The following is an 18,318-nucleotide window of genomic DNA, read 5'->3' as shown; positions in this document are numbered from 1 at the left end:
AGAGAACTTGCATCAACCCCGTTCCTGCAGAGCCACAATCGAGCAAGATTTAAAACCTCCCCATCGGTTTTGATTGCAGGGGTGACTGCCCTGTTCTTGAGCTACAGTGCTGCAGGTTTTACAGGTTTCTCAATCCGCAATCACCAGACACCTTGAACGGAGGGACATTTGGACTAATTAAGTCCACCAATTGACTAAATTAATTCAATTGACACTTTGGATAAAGCAAAGGTTGATGTCCCCTGTTCTGTACTCTTTGATACCCCATGTCATTTTATTATAAAATTGCCAATTGTTTATCTGTGCAAAGTTTTACATGTGAAGGAGAGTTGTAGACCACGTGTATGCCTGCTCCGAAACCATACTTCTGCCAATCCATCTCTCACTGGAAACTGCAAGCTCACTGAGGTTTGAGGTCTCCCAACTGGCTGAGGAAACCTGGTACAATTTGTAGTCCAACCGATCCCAGTGCATTTTGGGTGTGTGCCTTGGGAATTCACTGTCAGTAAGTCCTCATTATCAATCACAATTGGTTTCTGGACTCCAGCTGTCCAAATATGTGTAAGGTCAGCCTGGTAGGTTTGAATACCCAAGACCTACATGTTGTGATGGACTGAGAGACCCTCCTTCCCTAGTCATAGTCTTGAATCACTCTCGCCTTAGACTGAACTCTTGCACTTCCCTTTACATTTCATAATGGCCCTAATAAACCATATAGAATTCAAGATTACCCAACATATACACTCACCTAAAGGATTATTAGGAACACCATACTAATACTGTGTTTGACCCCCTTTCGCCTTCAGAACTGCCTTAATTCTACGTGGCATTGATTCAACAAGGTGCTGAAAGCATTCTTTAGAAATGTTGGCCCATATTGATAGGATAGCATCTTGCAGTTGATGGAGATTTGTGGGATGCACATCCAGGGCACGAAGCTCCCGTTCCACCACATCCCAAAGATGCTCTATTGGGTTGAGATCTGGTGACTGTGGGGGCCAGTTTAGTACAGTGAACTCATTGTCATGTTCAAGAAACCAATTTGAAATGATGTGACCTTTGTGACATGGTGCATTATCCTGCTGGAAGTAGCCATCAGAGGATGGGTACATGGTGGTCATAAAGGGATGGACATGGTCAGAAACAATGCTCAGGTAGGCCGTGGCATTTAAACGATGCCCAATTGGCACTAAGGGGCCTAAAGTGTGCCAAGAAAACATCCCCCACACCATTACACCACCACCACCAGCCTGCACAGTGGTAACAAGGCATGATGGATCCATGTTCTCATTCTGTTTACGCCAAATTCTGACTCTACCATCTGAATGTCTCAACAGAAATCGAGACTCATCAGACCAGGCAACATTTTTCCAGTCTTCAACTGTCCAATTTTGGTAAGCTTGTGCAAATTGTAGCCTCTTTTTCCTATTTGTAGTGGAGATGAGTGGTACCCGGTGGGGTCTTCTGCTGTTGTAGCCCATCCGCCTCAAGGTTGTACGTGTTGTGGCTTCACAAATGCTTTGCTGCATACCTCGGTTGTAACGAGTGCTTATTTCAGTCAAAGTTGCTCTTCTATCAGCTTGAATCAGTCGGCCCATTCTCCTCTGACCTCTAGCATCAACAAGGCATTTTCGCCCACAGGACTGGCGCATACTGGATGTTTTTCCCTTTTCACACCATTCTTTGTAAACCCTAGAAATGGTTGTGCGTGAAAATCCCAGTAACTGAGCAGATTGTGAAATACTCAGACCGGCCCGTCTGGCACCAACAACCATGCCACGCTCAAAATTGCTTAAATCACCTTTCTTTCCCATTCAGACACCCACACCCCTAAATGCATTGAAGCAACTGCCATGTGATTGGTTGATTAGATAATTGCATTAATGAGAAATTGAAAAGGTGTTCCTAATAATCCTTTAGGTGAGTGTATATAATATAATATATATAATTAATTTCATACATTTTCTGATCTAATTTGTGTTTGTTTGCTGCTTATAATAACATAAGTATAAACCAAGGTTGCAGATCAATTAAAGGCAGTGGGAACTGGGTATTATCATGTAATTGTTAATTGCCTCTGTTTTAAACTTGTGTTTATTCTAATTATTTCTACAAAATACAGCTCTGGAAAAAATTTAGACCACTGCAATTTTTTCTTAAATCAGCATCTCTACATGTATGGCAGCCATTCCATTCCATTCCATTCATATTTTTATTTGGAATTGGGCAGAAATGTTGTCAGTAGTTTATAGAATAAAACAAAAATGTTCATTTTATCCAAACACATACCAATAAATAGTAAAACCAGAGAAACTGATCATTTTGCATCTCTTAATTTTTTCCAGAGCTGTATATATTTGAAATTCTGCAGAAGTATAATAACTATAGAGTATGCAACAGTCAGGTTTATGTATGTATGTATGTATGTGTGCATGTATGTGTGTGTGCATTATTTTTAGTTGAATATATGTTAATCCAGTAGCTAAAACATGTGTTGAAGAATAGACTTGAGTAATTTTATTACTGATGTATACGTCCCACTACCAACTCTCACAACAGTCAGTAGTTGTCACTGCTTGCTGAAAACACATACTTGCTGAAAACAGATAATCCAAGTCACCTTTTTGTTAATTAATTAATATTTAATAAGAATTAATTAGTTCTGCAGTAGGTGCTGTACATTGTGTGTATGGTTTTAAATGTTTGACAGAAAACAGTCGTTTCAGAAATTTAACACGCTGGAACAATGGATGAGAAATGTTCGCAAGAAGAAGGTAAAGTTCCTTTTGTCTTATTGTTTTGCGGCAATATTACTTTATAGAAAATATTTGAATGTATGTCATTCCAGTTTATCTAACATTCACAATAGTTCAGCTGAATTATTGCGTAAAACGTAACAATTGTGTTTTTTTTTTTAAGTTGAAGCGTCCGGAGAGCATGGTATATTACAGAAGTGTCGTTCTTTTTACCATGACTATTTTAAATGCATTCATTTGACGAATAAAACATGAGGTAGAGATCAGGGGTGTGTGTGGGATTGATGACCAGACAGCAGAGGGCAGTATAATGCAGCTCTCTTTACCATTGTACACAAGTATTGACATTTAAATGTATCGTCTTACATTACATTTTTATTAAATAATGAATAGGTGACTAGGTATAAGGCAGTTCTAATATGTTAACTTGGCAGCCTCAGCCTAAATTAGAGACAGTTAAAGTCAATATATAGATTTTCAGCTTAGGATATTGCTTCTTTGAATCTCAAAGCCAAACTGTTTTTTTGTTTTTTGTTTTTTGTATCGATTTAATAATAAAGAAAGTGACATTTTATTCTGTTATTGCTTGATAGCCTAAGTGGGTGTAGTGTGTTATGCATGCAGTATAGAGCTGTCACTATTTACTAATTAGTAATTACCTCAGAGCACAGTAAATTCCCCCTTTCCACCGTGCAAATTGGCATTTAGTCATCCCACAGACAGGAAGCACAATTCATCACACGACACTGACTACAGAAGTTCTAGCCTATACTTGTCACTTCTTAGATTAAGTTTTTAGATGAAATATCAATCAAATAAAATGTATATAGCGCCATACACTATGAAATGTCATGTATTTCAAGACAGAAAACAGGAGACACTTCTTCACACAGAGAGTCGTCACAATCTGGAACAAACTCCCCAGTGATGTGGTTTAAACTGAAAACCTGGTGAACATTTAAAAATAGACTGAATAGGATCCTTGATCACTTAGTTATTAAAGGACACCAATCGAGCACGATGGGTCGAATGGCCTCCTCTCTTTGGAAACTTTCTTATATTCTTTTGTTCTTATTATAAGGGAAATTAACAAAACAAAACAAAAAATAGCACTAGTTTTTGGCCTGTTTGAACAGAATAGTCTGTAGTCTATATGTGAAAAAGGATTGAGACGAGATGCCCCTGAAGCCCTGAGGGAGAGACTGGCAGCCTAGCATTGAAACAATCGGGCAGTGAAAGAAATAATCTTGAAAGAAGGTGGCAGAGGATGTTTGTGTCACCAGAGGGCAATGCTGCTAAATCAGAAGTTTAGTCTGAAAGGCCTCTGTGAGAACTAGTTATCTGGTTAGTGCCTGGGTGTAGTGGGGTCTCCTTGTAAAGATCAAGTGGTAGTGCCAATCTCGGGGAATACATTGAGACTAGAACTCAATCAGTGAACTTCACCAAACCTCAGGCACACTGGCCACTTTACATGCTGGTGAATGAGTCCATAGAATTGCTGTCAGGAATTATTTATGGTGGTTAATGCAGGTAAGCGTTTGAAATATTTTTTTGATTACAAATTAATAAAAAAATCAGCAGAACAAATCATAAAGATCCAAATTAAGCCAGACAATATTTTTTATCCAGCTGTACAATCATAAAACATCGTGGCCATCAATGACCATCATGACTTTTTTTTACCAGCATTTAAATACAGCCACTGTGACTAATTCCAGCTTTTTCTTCCAACCAGGCCCCAGAATCATCAGTTAAAACCCTTAATGGAAGAAGTTTAATTAATCTTTTTTCTATTGTCCGCTCAAACACCAGAGGAATTTGTATCGAAATGCTTCTGATTAACTTGAAATCTATCATTACTTTAGGGCTAATGACAGTCTAATTTAGTAAGGAGTCGGTTCAATTCAGTTACTGGAAGCTCAGCTGGAACAAAAAAATATCCCTGAAATTCATTCCTTTAGATGGAGAGAGAGAGAGAGAGAGAGAGAGAGAGAGAGAGAGAGAGAGGCCTTGTTTGAATGGATGCCACTCTGAGCAGATGAATATCATGGCCCTCTTATTAAGTTATGTCTCACAAAAATTGACACGGCTCAAGGTGGTGGGAGGTGTGTGTGGGGCTGGTGGTGTCACCGTACACTTAATTATTTATTCAAACTGCCTTTCCAGGATAATCTCATTACAATGATTCATTCAGCTCTCTGGCGTGCAGTCAAGACCTTACACCTTACAAGCTGTGATACTCAAGGACTCCTGTTTTAAATGAGCATTTTATCACCGGAGAATTCCATGGTCATGCTATGTCTTGCATATTGAATATCTCATTGTATGTTGTTTTTGATTCTCTCTGCTGTCTGTGCTTGGATTATAGTCTGTGCTGTCTATGCTGAAGTAACACAGTGCTCTGAAAGGCTTCTCAAAGTTGAATTTGAGGAAGGCAAGCTGCTTCTTCATAGGACCTTTCAAGTCAAGATGGTGCAACACTAATTCACTTCCCCTACATGCTTCCTGCCCATCAGCTCTCAGGTATCTTTCAACAGAAGCTGATTTCAATAATTAGATAGCTAGCTAGAAAACAAAGATGTTCATGCAGGGGTACATCCTGACAGGTGTAACAGTACAGACGTCAGTACATTATTTTATTTTCATAGGGTTACGCAGAAACACCAATGTTTATGGTCAGAACAAAACAGTGAAATTGGTGCATGTCTCCACACACATGCAAACAAAACAAACTCTTTAGTTTTAAAATCTGTATAACTTGGTTACTCAATACAAGCATATCAGAATGAGTGTGAGAAACTTTATATGTCCAGAGGAAGAAAAAATTAGCCAAACTAAGCTGGGAACAAGGGGTGGCTATAAGCCCGGCCTTGATTAATGGCATTCCTGACTTGGAGAGGAACATGGATTCATTCTGAATTCTCCACCTAGTCCTTCCTGGCAGCGGTGCTGCAATTGCTGCTCACTTCATCTCTGTTGCAATGGTCTTGGTGTTTCACGTGTTGGTTGTGTTTTTTTTACCGCTTCTGCAAGTCATTGTGAAAGCGAACAGCCTTTTATTTATAGCTTTCTCTTGCTTCTCGCTCGCTGCCTCTATACTGCACCTCTTTGTAAACCCTCCCGCTGTCATCTTATTTAGCTACAGGTCTACACCCTGCACAATGCCTTTTGTTTTAGAAGAATGTTTGAGTGAAGCTGTGGGTCTCTGCTACGTTATTGCAGTTTGTTCATTTTAATTTTAGTTTATGTGTTTGTGCTGGGCATCAGTGGATGCCTGTGAACTGGGATGTTAAAATCACACTGCTTTTGTGTGATACAATCAGTCGTTCCTCCTCTTTTGATGTCATTGAATGTTCAGGTTAACCCCTTGCTGCCTTCAACAGTCACAGAGAGAACTAAAAGAATGTGTTTAACCCCTTTCATTTTCCTTTTGTATGTAAACCTATGTATTAGTAATCATTAGTAAGTGTTTGTGTCCACAACGTTTCCTATTGACTGTATATTCTTGCTTCTGCTGTGTTTAGGGGTTGCCCCAGCTTGCCTTGCCTTGCCTTCAGAAAGTTTTCTTTCTGTAACCTGGTCTTTTCGTGCTGAACAGTCAGCAGCACTTACAAAACCAGGCTTCTCTACCTTTTGTTCCAGTTTCTGTTTCTAATTCTAGTGCAGTAAGATCACCCATGACTCCAGTCCAAACACAACTGAATATAACCTGGAACAGGAGCTGATCCTGGTCGACAGTGCTGTGTATGGTTTGTGTATTCCAGGGTATCAACAGTCGTCCCCAGATTATTCCACATCAGAGACTACTCCTCTCTAGCTGTGTAGAGTCTGAGGGAAGATCAAGTGCCCTAACTGATATGCCACAACAGCCTTGCAGGTGAGTGGAGTCCAGTAAGTGATGTGACTCATGTCAGCCACCTCCTTACAATAGAATCGGCTATTGTCACATCAGTTAATGTTTAATTTTATTTTGTGAGTGTGTGTTTTGTTTGTTTGTGGACAAACACATTGTTTTCAATTCACAGTCTGGTGCCACAAACTGGAATGTAAAGCTAAACCAGTCTCACTGTGGGTGGAGTTTGCATCGCAATACTGCACTTCTAAACAGGTGACACTGCATTCTGAACCCTTCCTGACATTTGTTTTGTAAACCCACTTGCGGGACACCAGAGCTGCCTTAGCAACATTCCTGTACAGTGCTGCTCCATTGTGGAAATGTACCCGTCTAGCGCACTAGTACTGTTTCAGGGCACTAGGACCCAGCAGCCACCTGCTCACCTAGATCCAGTGTCCCTGCAAGTGAAGCTGCTGCTGCTGTTGCACACAGTTCCTATTTCTAGTAAGTGGCAGTGCATCCCTGCCTCTTTCCAGCTCCCTCCTGGTCTCTTCCCCTTCAGCATGGCTCCTGCAGTCCAGGCGCTCTGCTGCACTGAGAGTGGAGCTGAGGGAGCCAGCCCGGCCGTGGTATGCTGTGTGAGTGCAGGATGCTGCGGATGCCTGACCTTGCACAGCCAGAGATGAGCTTTACTCTGTGCATCTGAGCCTGTTACGTACAGGAAGCTAGCTTCTCTTTCTTTCTTCTTTTTTTTTTTTTTTGGTCTTGTGTGGTTGGTTTTTTCGCTGCTGCTGCTATCTATATGTGAATGTTTGAAACTCCCAACTCCTCTCCTCTCTCTCTCTCTCTCTCTCTCTCTCAAGACTTCCTCTCCTCACTCATGCTGTGAGGCAATCGACTTTCGAAAGAGCTTTGACAGTCTTCGTTGGGGTTTTGGTTTTGTTAGTTGATGTTTTTCTCCTCTCTCTTCTCTAACCAGTAGCCAGTCCTGTCAACATTTTGTTTTACCACCCCCTCTTGGTCCCACCAACCCAGAGAAGAGCACTCGCAAGCTGGGGGACGCTTAAGAAGATGCTCCTTTGGACTGGCCCTGTCTGTAAAGGTCAAAGAAGTCGCCAGGCGTCGGAAGTGGCAGTGGCCTCACAGCTCGTGTCTCAGGAACTCTTCTGAAGGAGATACCCACCCACATGCTGATTTTGCCCTCTGTTATGCAGTTTTGGTTGGATTTAACTCTTCGCTCTGTGGTAACTTTCTGCGTCGGACCTCGAGAGGACTAAGGACGGAAGGATTTCTTGCTATCTGAATTCTGGATTTTGCCGCCCTGAAGAGACTTGCAATGGGCAATGCAGCCGGGAGCATGGAGCTCTCCTCGCAGGGCAAGGAGACCAAGATGGTCACTTCTGCCCCTGCCGCCAGCCCCCCACAGAAGCAGCCCCCACCCCCCAAACTGCCCATGCCAGGGGAGGAGGAATTGGAAGAGCGATTCAATGTGGTTCTGGTGAGTATGCACACTGACAGGGGAGGAGTGCTATAGGCAAGCCCTCGCTAGGTGATGTTGTATTATAGTCCACAAAATGTACTTCAATTACAGTCCTGATTTGTTTCTTTTTTCACAAAACTCTTGGGAAACTGATGACAAAAATGTTGCTATGGGTGGAATAGGTGTAGGCTGTGTTCCCAGCTGGTAAAGACAAAGTCTGTTGATGTTTACACTTTGAAGAAGTATGTTTATCAAAATGTGGTACAAAACATGTTTGAAAGTGTAGAAATCCCCCTTAAAATTACCAAGAGACAAAACTGTCCTTGGGTGTTGTTGGGAACTCCTGGGCATTATTATTATTATTATTATTATTATTATTATTATTATTATTATTATTATTATTATTATTATTATTATTATTATTATTATTAATAATAATAATAATAATAATAATAGTTGAAAGAAAAACAGGTTGGGGAAAATACCTAACTTTTATATCTTGCTTATTCAGTGAAGAGTGACAGCACTTTTTTTAAATTGTACTTCATACCTCCTGCAGGCTTCTGGTGAAGGTCTGTGTTGTTGCAAACTGCTCAGCTGTGAAAGAGTTCAGGTGTGCATGTCAAGGTGTAGTGTCTGTCAGCATGTGTTTCTTTTTCTGTTTTGCATTGTCTTGGTTTCACACGTTCACATGAGGCAAGGCTGAAAACTGTCCCTAACAGTAACCAAATGCAGAGTTTGTTTATGATAATGCGGTGCAACCTGGAAGTCTTAGTTCAGGGTCAATCGCCACGTATTTAATTTGTGATCATGACTGAAATACTATAGAGCCTTATTTGTGAGATTATTTATTTTCTCTCTGAGGTTACTGTGGTATCTACTCAGCCTGAATGACCTGCTTGTTGACAGTGTAGCAAGTCACCTGCTAACTTATCTTGAGTAGCTTGAGTATACTCTGTGCTGCGGCTTACTTTTAGTTTTTCGCCTGTTCTCCCAGTATTGATGATTGCAAAGGCAATGATGTGCTGTGAAGAGCCCAAAACTTGTGAATATTGTCACCTGAGTTCTATTTTAAGATTAATAGGATCCTATGTGACTGTTGTTCACTGCTTCTTCAGAGTAGGCAGATTAGTGGACTAAAATCTTTCCAATGAGAAATGTGTCACCTGGTGTCTGCTGTCACTTGAACTAACACACAGTGCTCTTAGATGTTGGAGAATTCTATTTTGCTTGCTGTTAAGTTGTGAAAGCTGGCTTGTTTCTCTCCCTGTGCACTGTAATCACAGCCCTATTTGACACGTGAAATCTTTTCAACTCTGCCTTTTCACGGAACACAGCGCACAATCAGGGCCGGCTTTGTGCCCGTCGATCCTAAACCTTCCAGATAAAAACGCTGCTCTCTTTTAAGCCTCTCTGGGCGTCAATGACACATATTGTGAACGACAGTAGTACTTCCCCTTCAGCGCTGCGGGTGGGAGGGGGCTGCGATAGACGTTACTAACAGATTCCTCATTAGATCTGAAAAGGGAATCGTTGCCTCTTTATAAGACAGAGCGCTGTGGTCGTCACTGTGATGTCAGTCATTTTTGAAAATGGCTCGACAGGCCGGTGGAACGTACTGTGGGTAGACTCTCTGACTGGGGCCTATATTTACCATTCGCTTGTGGAAACACAGACGCCTCTGGCCTTCTTTTCTTTAGACATTCTGTACAGCTCTTCTGTCTGCCTCTGTGGACATGTTTCTGAGGACCTTTACTCAGTAATGTGTTGTTGTAATAGAGTAATAGAGTCACCTCTGGGCCAGGAGAGGTACGGTGCCTTCTGTTTTTTGTCTCTCCTGTGCTCTTAGTCACTTAATGGACTCCATTGTCGACTTAACTGGCCCAAATTGGTTCTCTGCCGGATCAGGAGAGACTATCAGTGCCAGAGTAGGTAGTTAGTGCAGCAGATAAAAATAGAAGACAACGCGAGGAAAAGGAACACAGATCACAAGTGCTGTGGCTGAAACAATGGATTTTATTAAATAAATATTTCAGTGTTATCATTACCCCCTTGATAAAGACCCTCCCTCCCCCTTGGCACTCCTGTCCAACAGTCTGAGAGGGGTGTGAGGGAGCAGCGCTGTGCTGTGCAGCTGTCTGTAAGCAGGTGTGCAGGGCAGCATTTGTGTGTGTCCCTGGGGGGGTGCTTGGAAATGCAGCCAGTTGGCGAGCCAGTTAATTTAGAACTGAGTCTTCAGCCATGCCCCAATTTCAAAATCATTTCAGCTGACCGATAAGCGACTCTGTGAGGCTGTTAAATGATCACTTCAGCACAATGGTGTGCCCACCAAACTTGTGACCTTCCTTTAAATAGTTTTTTCTTTTTCTTTGCCTTTTTCACTCTTTCTTTCTCACTCTGAATGAAATAGTGCCCCTCAGGAGGTGGAGGGGGGTATGGTGTGCCCCCAAGCCACCACTCCTCTTTTTGATATTTGGCATTCTTGAAACATTTTGCTTTTAAAAATAGCTCAGTGTTTGGGCTCCTATACAGCACTGCCCTGGAGGCCCCTGCCCAGCCTCTCCCTCATCCAGGACAAAAACGTCTCATCGGGAACAGTGCTGATCTGGGGCATTTACCCAACATGTTAGTAGGCCCCTTAAATGGCTTCACTATCCTGCTGTTTTGCCATCAACCCCCAGCACCTACACCAAAGAAAAGAAAAAACAGATCTGGATGAGCAAACCAATCTTGATTTGCATCAAAAAGCAGTACAAATACACTCATCAGAGCCAGATGTTAATCTCACCCCAGGGGCTGATCCCTGGTTCCTAATTTTTACTACTTACTATTCTCTCTCTATATATCTCTCTCTCTCTATCTCTCTCTGTCTTTTATTTTGAAAATAGCTAAAAAAATATTTAATGTTCCTTTCTTGCTGTTATCTCAGAAAATGTATATTTATAAATATCTCTTATAAGAAAGAGAGAGAGAAATATATCTGAAAATCTAAATAATGTATGAACACATTTAGTTATGTATTCAATTTTTTTGTTTGTTTGTCTGTGTTGTTTTTTCTTTACGTTTATTTAATGAATGCACTTACAGCTAATTGTGTAAGTGCTGCACATCAAGTCACTGGGCGCGCTGTACATTGAGTGTAACCATTTGTCTAGTTTTAATCCCCAGTTCAGCAGCAGATATTGATGACAGCTGACTCGCAGCCTTCCTCGTGAACTGTTGACACAGCAGAATAGCTTCCATTCACAATGAGAAGGAGTGTTTTGATAGGAGGCGTGTGCGGCGTGTGCTTTTTAAAAGGGATTTCAGCGGATTCCCCTTTGCACAGGGTTTACACTAGATATCACATACTGGAAGGGACCTGTTACACACTTGTTTATTTTCTTGCTCAGTATGTATTACCTCATTCAGAGGACTTCATGGGGGGCTTCATATCACCAACAGCAATCTCCTGCGGGAGGCCTGGTGATGAAATCACAACAAACTACAAAATAATTGGTTAAGATTTTTTTGCAGGAGTGTAAGGCATTTTGTACTGAATGGCAGATTGTGCTTACTGTTTTTACAGTTGCCTGAGGACTGCCAATGACAGTTGTCTGCTTAGCTGAATTTGGCTGAAGAGCATTTTTATGTAAATAAGAAAGAATAATGTACAATCTCAAAAGTATTTAAAGTTTATTGGAAATAATAGATCATAAAGACCTCTAAGGAAACTCACACCTGTTATGGATTTGAGTGTGTAACAGATGATGGCGTTTGTTATTTTAAAGCTCAACGAGTCCCCTTTCTTTAACACAGGTATGCATGTGGGGGGTGGGGGAGGGGCTGTAAGACTGCGAATGCTCTACCAAGTCGAGGGCAGTGATGTCACTAGTGAGCACTTGGTATTTGCATGGCTGTGATGGGTGTGGCTCAGGGGATAGAAACACAGGACAAAAACAACCTGAGGAACTTAATGGTATATACAAGAAAAGTGACATTAAGAAAATATATTTATTAATTAATTTGTGTATCAATTAAAAGTATACCTGTGGCTTGGCAGTGGTACAGGAAAACTGCAACCCTGATTTAAAAACAAACTAACGCCCAAAGTTTACTTCCCTTTTTTTCTATCCCTCTTCTTCTTCTTCTGTTGCATGAGGTAATGCTTTTGCCTAGATCATATTTAGTGATTCTCAGATTCTGTTTCACTGCCTGCGATGACAGGATTTAATCTGGATTTAAACTATGACGTGTAATTTGCACTCACTTTAAACTGGAGCTCCACATTATATGTGTGATCAAGAATGTAAACTCAACCTGTTGTAATAGCATTCTAGAAATAAGCCAGCCACCTATTAATGCAGAAACTCTTGCCAACAGTGCCATTTCAATCTGTACACTACCTGTGTGTATTTAAAGTTTTGGCTAGTTAAGTATGAGGCTGTGATAATCTTTAAAGGAATCTTAGTTTATGAAATGAGGGAGATTTGCTTAAAAAAGTCCCTTCCCAGTAAAAAATAATAATGATAATAATTAAAAAAACAGACAATCAGTCAACCTTTCATTTAACTCAGCACATCAGTTGAGAACAAATATTAAATTTGTCTAATCAGGGGTCTTAGATCAGTTATCTACAAGCAGCTAGATAAACGACACACTGTCAAGCATTCAGTATGATAACTTCCTGTTGCAAACTGGCAGTTATTAGGTAAATAAAAACAGTTTCTCTTGTTGGTCTCAAAATCCATGAGTAATAATGTGCTTTTGTTGATGTTTAGCCAGAATAAAAAGCAGGACTTCCCACTGAGTGTGGACTGTGACCCAGAATTACTCATTCTGATGGGGAACTTGCCAGACAAAGAACAGCACTTCCACTGTGTGAATGGGCTGGATGGATTTCCTATTAGACATGCAAGTTGGAGTTGTGTCTCATTGCTTCAAGAAAATCTTGCTTTCCACGAAGGAGGGGGGGAGTAAAAAGAGTTAGTGGCAAAAAATGTCCAGGGGCAGCCAGACATTTCAGGCTCTCCTGTTTTGATGGAATGATTTGTTAGGTAAAGACTACGTGTCCTACAAAATGTATACTGTCACATACACAGGAAATGAGAGAACCTGAAACACAGATACGCAGTGAGCATTGTCTGAAAACCTTTGTCAGTGTTCCCTCATGAGCAGGAGAGCAGGAGAGCAGGAGAGCAGCGCACTGTCCACGCTGGCTGCTGAGTACCTTTCTGTTGGGAGCTGTCCTGAGTGCTGAATACTGAAACAGGGGATAGCATTCCTGGGGATAGCAGCCCAGAGCAGTGTTGGACCACAGTGTCTCGCAATGGCACACCAGGTATACTAGCACTAATCAATCACGCTAACGAATGTGTTAGTGCAGGTTGAAGTCCATTTCTTGTCCTACCGCCTTAGTCTACTGTTACTTGTAAGATCAGCAAGGGCTTTTCTTGTGAAGTGTTGTGATGTAAGATCTATCAGTGTGAGCTGTTGTTGCGGTCGGGCACATATAGTTTGCCCATCTCTGCATGAGGTTACAATAGCCAAATTATTCATGTGAAATTTAGAACCTAGCTGGAAAAGCACGGCTGTGGTCCCCCATCCTAGTACTGGGGCCCCACATTTCTACAATAAACCCCAAAGCTCTTTTCCAAGAGACCAGCCGGTGTAATTACCAGACCCCAATGAAGCCACTGAATTGCTGCATTATCCCTCCTTCAAACTTCTGCAACTCAACTGCCCCTATAGCCACTGACTATTATTTATTTCTTAGCCAACACCCTGACATAGGGTGATTAAAAATGAGAAGAGCTCTACGATGTTGTTGCAGAGGTGCACTAGAGAGCAGAAGCAGTTTATGCACATTCACCGGGTTTCTGAAGGCTGGTGCTTGGCGTCGAAAGGGCTTAGCAAAGCAATTCCCCTGGTTTAAAGGCCAAACAAACAATACTGTACAATAATTTATTAGGAAGCCAGCTAAGTGGTAACAATGATGTATTGGTGGCCCCCCAAAAAACAGCAAGAAGAGACAGAGAGGCATAGTTAATGTCAGGACTGGAGTTTGGCAGTGTGTTATTATGTTCAGTGTGCTGTCAGCTTTGAAATAAAGAAAGAACCGTGGAAACCTGATATTAGTCGACAGAGAAGACTGGGAGCTAGGCCGAGGGCGTGTGTAGGAGCCTTGCACCACAGCAGGGGGCGGATCTTTCGTTTCTGAAGCACAAACCAAGATGTTACTGTCTGCATTTGACGGCTTAAGACAATTGGAGCATACATCCATTTGTTAAATAAAACAACAGTCAGCTTGACTAGGTAAAAGCCTAGACTGTACAATGAAAACCAACATTCCTTTAGGCAAAATGGGATGAAAATTAACAGTGGAAGTGTATTTGTGTTGTACAGGCTTTGGTACACTGTTCTGCATTAGCTTGCTTTTCTCTGCACACACCTTTTCGGGATCTGCCCTAATGAAGACTTTTATTGACTGTTATCCAATGCTAAGCACAGAAGGAAATTAATCAAATGAAAAAAAAAATCACACAAGCCTGAAAGGATATACAGGTAGGGAATTCATCATTAAGCAAATGCAAATAATTGAAACTGCTGTTGAAGTAGCATGTGTTAACCAGGCATCTTCTCACAGTCACATTATAATACATCAGAGGTGGGCTTCGGGGGCTGGGAATAATTGGGCAGAGGGAGCGAGAATTGCAAAAGAGAGCCGCTCTGTATTCCATCAGGACAGAGCTGGAGGTCGGGTGCCGAGAGTGAGATAGGCAGGCCACCCTGCACTGTAGCAGATCGAGCCAGAGAGAGGGGAGGCGGATTGAAGCTCGATATTCTTAAGGTCAATTAGTGATGCTGACAGTGACACAGTATTTGCCACACAGCCTCCCTCCCCACCTGCTAGGACAGGTTGCACAGGAGCATGTGGTGGTTCGTGTGAGTTTCCCTACGCTGGTGTGCAGATCTTTATGCAATCCTGCTGCTCTTACCGCTGAGAGCTAAAGATAGATCTCGGATTTTTTTCCTGATTTTTTTTTGCTGAATGTGCTTTGCAAACCTGCTAACTCTCTCTCTCTCTCTCTCTCTCTCTCTCTCTCTCTCTCTCTCTCTCTCTCTCTCTATCTATCACACTGCATACAAAACAGCCTGGTTTGTATTCAGCATACCTGGTAGACCTGGGCTGGGAAAAAAGGGAAAAAGGGAAAACAAACAACATGAAACCACTGTAGTAGAGCCAAACCTGGAATTTTACTGACTGCCCTTATGTGTTTTTTACCGTAGTAAATTGACCGTAGGATTGTATGCTCATGGTTTTTCCAATATTGGTTAAAGTGCTCTCTCTATGCTGTGCTACACTGCGAATGATTAACAGTACTAAGGCCTGTGTACAATGGTAGGCCATGGTTTCATTCAAGATCCAGGGTGGTAAAGCACAGTGAAGGCACACAAAAAACATAGGAAACCACTGTAGCACTCTGGTACAGCCACAAAAACATTGAAGCACAAAAACTTCAGCATAGTTTTATTGCGTAATCGGGGGCATAGTTTCATTGAAGGGGCCAAAAGGGAGGAACTGCTGTCTTTTATACAACAACCCCCCAAAAACTGTTAGACTGTCTTTATGGAGGACGGAGCTGGTATTTGCCCCATGACTCGGGAGTTATCTCATCTTATCTCTATGTGGTAGTGTGGCCAGCAGCAGAAAGATCTGCTTCCGTCTGGAAGAGGTTTGTGCAGTTTACTGGCATCCTGATTTATACAAGGGATGCATGTTTGGTTCCCTTTTTTTCCCCCTACTTTCAGAACAGAATGGAAACCCTTCCTTTTATAAACCTGTGCCATTGGTAAGAAGTACAGATTGCATGTCCTTTGGTAGTACTCTGTGGCCATCTCATCTTTTTGGTCTGGATTAATCACTCACTTGACCAGTTCGGTGCTGTAACCAGATAGCAGTGGAAGCTAATATAATTAGATTGCTTGTTTTGTACAGCTGACTTCTATTTAGTTTTGTCCCCAATACATTCAAGGTGACCATGCTTCAAAGAGGAACCCTGCATTTGAGTCACGTCCGTTTGCACAGTTGTCATGAGATATATAAAGTGTGGATAATACTATCTTTGGTTCATTGGTTACACAAAATAACTTTTTAAGAATACGATGGCACAAAACCACGCTTTTAAATTCCCCCTAGTCATGCATTTATGACATATTGCGAATTCCAGGGTGAGTGATATACCTTTTAGGTTGTTTTATACAGCGGGTGCACAGTTACTGTTCTTTCTGCCATCTCTGTGCGTAAAGGAAATGGATCGCTGCTCTCTCAGAGAAACTGGAGCTGTGCTTGTGCTGTCACATAGGCCACTGGCACGCCTGCCCTACATCCCCTCTCAACCACTCTGGTTCTGCTTGGCTGGGAACAGGTGTGGAGTAGCCTGGCTCACAGTACACTGGCCCTGCTGTCGAGTAAGGAGACATGTATCTGTTACAGAAGATACAATACGGCTGTGTGAGGCCGCCGGTGTGGGGACAAGACACGGGATATTCGGGAGTTGTGTAATTGCCCAGCTGAGCAATAGGCCCGTGAGAGACCTGGCATCCCTTTACTGACTTCCTGGCTGATCGTTCGCAGTGTGCCAGCAAGCTGCGAGACAGGTTTCTGTATTGGCTTGAAAGGGCTACAGATTAGCTGCTTTAGGAGTCGACAGTAACAGTATAGCTAGAACATACTGATGCAACAGTCAGTGAGGTTTCTGTCCAAGGGAACGTTAAATCCCCTTAAATATCCCCTTGTCCCCTTAAATATAGAAGGCCCATATCGCAAACCCAAACCCATCCAGCAGATTTGTTTTGATTATTATTATTTATGTCTTAGCAGATGCCCTAACCCAGGGCGATTTACAATTATTGCAAGAATACACTTTTAATAAAAACGTATGAAAGCTATTGCTAAAATACATATACAACCATATACACCATCAGTCCTAATAAAACTGAAATCAAGTACAACATGCAGTGCAATAGGGACATCAGTGTTGTGTACAGTGGGATCAAAGCGGGAGTAATTATCAATTGTATATTTACAGTGTGCTGATTAAAAGTGCAAGAAATTATAATAAATACCATAATAATAAGGGAGAAGACAAAGGAGGGAGTAGTTTAGAGCAAAGTAGACTGTGCTGTGTAATAGTGCTGCATTGTCCAGGAGAGTGGGGCTGAGGTATTACAAGTACAGGTCGAACAGGTGCAGACGTGGAAGGTGGTCAGGGACTGGGCGGTTAGCCCGCTGTGGGTGGGTTGGTTGAAGATGGATTAAAGAGTTCAGATATCTTCGATCCAGCCAGGTCTAACTCTGAATCTGGATCAATTCCTGTAGTGATGGTGACCCCAGATCAGGCTTTTCCCCCAGAAGACCGTGACAATGGTGTCTGCACCGTCATACCTGTTCTCTTGCACCATCGTAATACATTTCGAGCTGGGGTTTTATACCTCAAAAACAAACAGGTCACATCATGGCCCAGTCACAATGATCCCATGGGAAGCAAAGCAAAATGTAAACTGTGTGTGGCAACTGCATCAGAGCAATGGAGGAGTCTTCTCAGCGAGAAGGGGGTCGGTTAACCTGATTAAAGCACTATGCACAAGTGAGTCAAAAGAAAAGCCAAACCCAATCAATCTTGTGACAGATCAGCCTGTATGTGGGGGAGCTTGTCGGTCAATATCTTCTCTCAGGCAAGGCTTCGAAACCGCACACATGAGAACTGTCCCAAACCCTGGCATCATGAGATCCAGCTACTCTTTAGCAGCAATAGTGTGAGCCTCTTCAGCACTGTAGGGCGATATGATTTTTGGTCCTCCTCGGTCATTAACTAAAATGCCGATCCACCGAGCCTAAACTATTACTTTACTCAGCAGAATGGGTATTGCCGTTCAGCTTCACCTACTCTCCAAGTGGACAAAGGGGAACAGCTGCAGATCAGAAAGTACGGTCCAGGAACCCAGAGCTAGCATGGCCGGCTTGTTTCAGCTACCTACAGCAGATGTGTGTCGAAGCCACTTAGGGTGATGATGCGTTGTGAGTGCAACACAGAGCCGAGTGCCAGGAATAAAATCTATCGCCTGGAAAATAACTCCCTAGACCAGTGGTTCCCAACCCTGGGGGGGTTTAACCCCATTTAGGGATGCACTATAAAGAAACGGGGTCACAAATTTAGGGTGTGGTTTTGTTGTTATTTTTGTTAAATTAAAATGAAACACAGAGA

The 18,318-nt window shown here is 42.2% G+C and overlaps 1 protein-coding gene across 3 annotated transcripts in view; it reads left to right on the top strand.

Moving 5' to 3' along the window:
* Positions 1–7,105: 7,105 nt before the first annotated feature.
* The window catches only part of fmnl1b (formin-like 1b), a 47,259-nt gene continuing 36,046 nt past the window's right edge, over positions 7,106–18,318 (top strand). Inside the window, exons 1-2 of one of the 3 annotated variants that reach the window (XM_066698480.1) lie at positions 7,106–7,220; positions 7,571–8,089. In XM_066698480.1, the coding sequence (XP_066554577.1) occupies positions 7,928–8,089 (162 nt within the window). In that variant the 5' untranslated portion in view covers positions 7,106–7,220; positions 7,571–7,927. The other 2 variants (XM_066698481.1, XM_066698479.1) reach the window with 2 other exon arrangements.

Source organism: Amia ocellicauda, chromosome 3, assembly GCF_036373705.1.
Source record: "Amia ocellicauda isolate fAmiCal2 chromosome 3, fAmiCal2.hap1, whole genome shotgun sequence".
Classification (NCBI taxonomy): Eukaryota; Metazoa; Chordata; class Actinopteri; order Amiiformes; family Amiidae; genus Amia; species Amia ocellicauda.
Note: the sequence above shows the minus strand (reverse complement) of the source record. Positions and strands in the feature narration are given on the sequence as shown.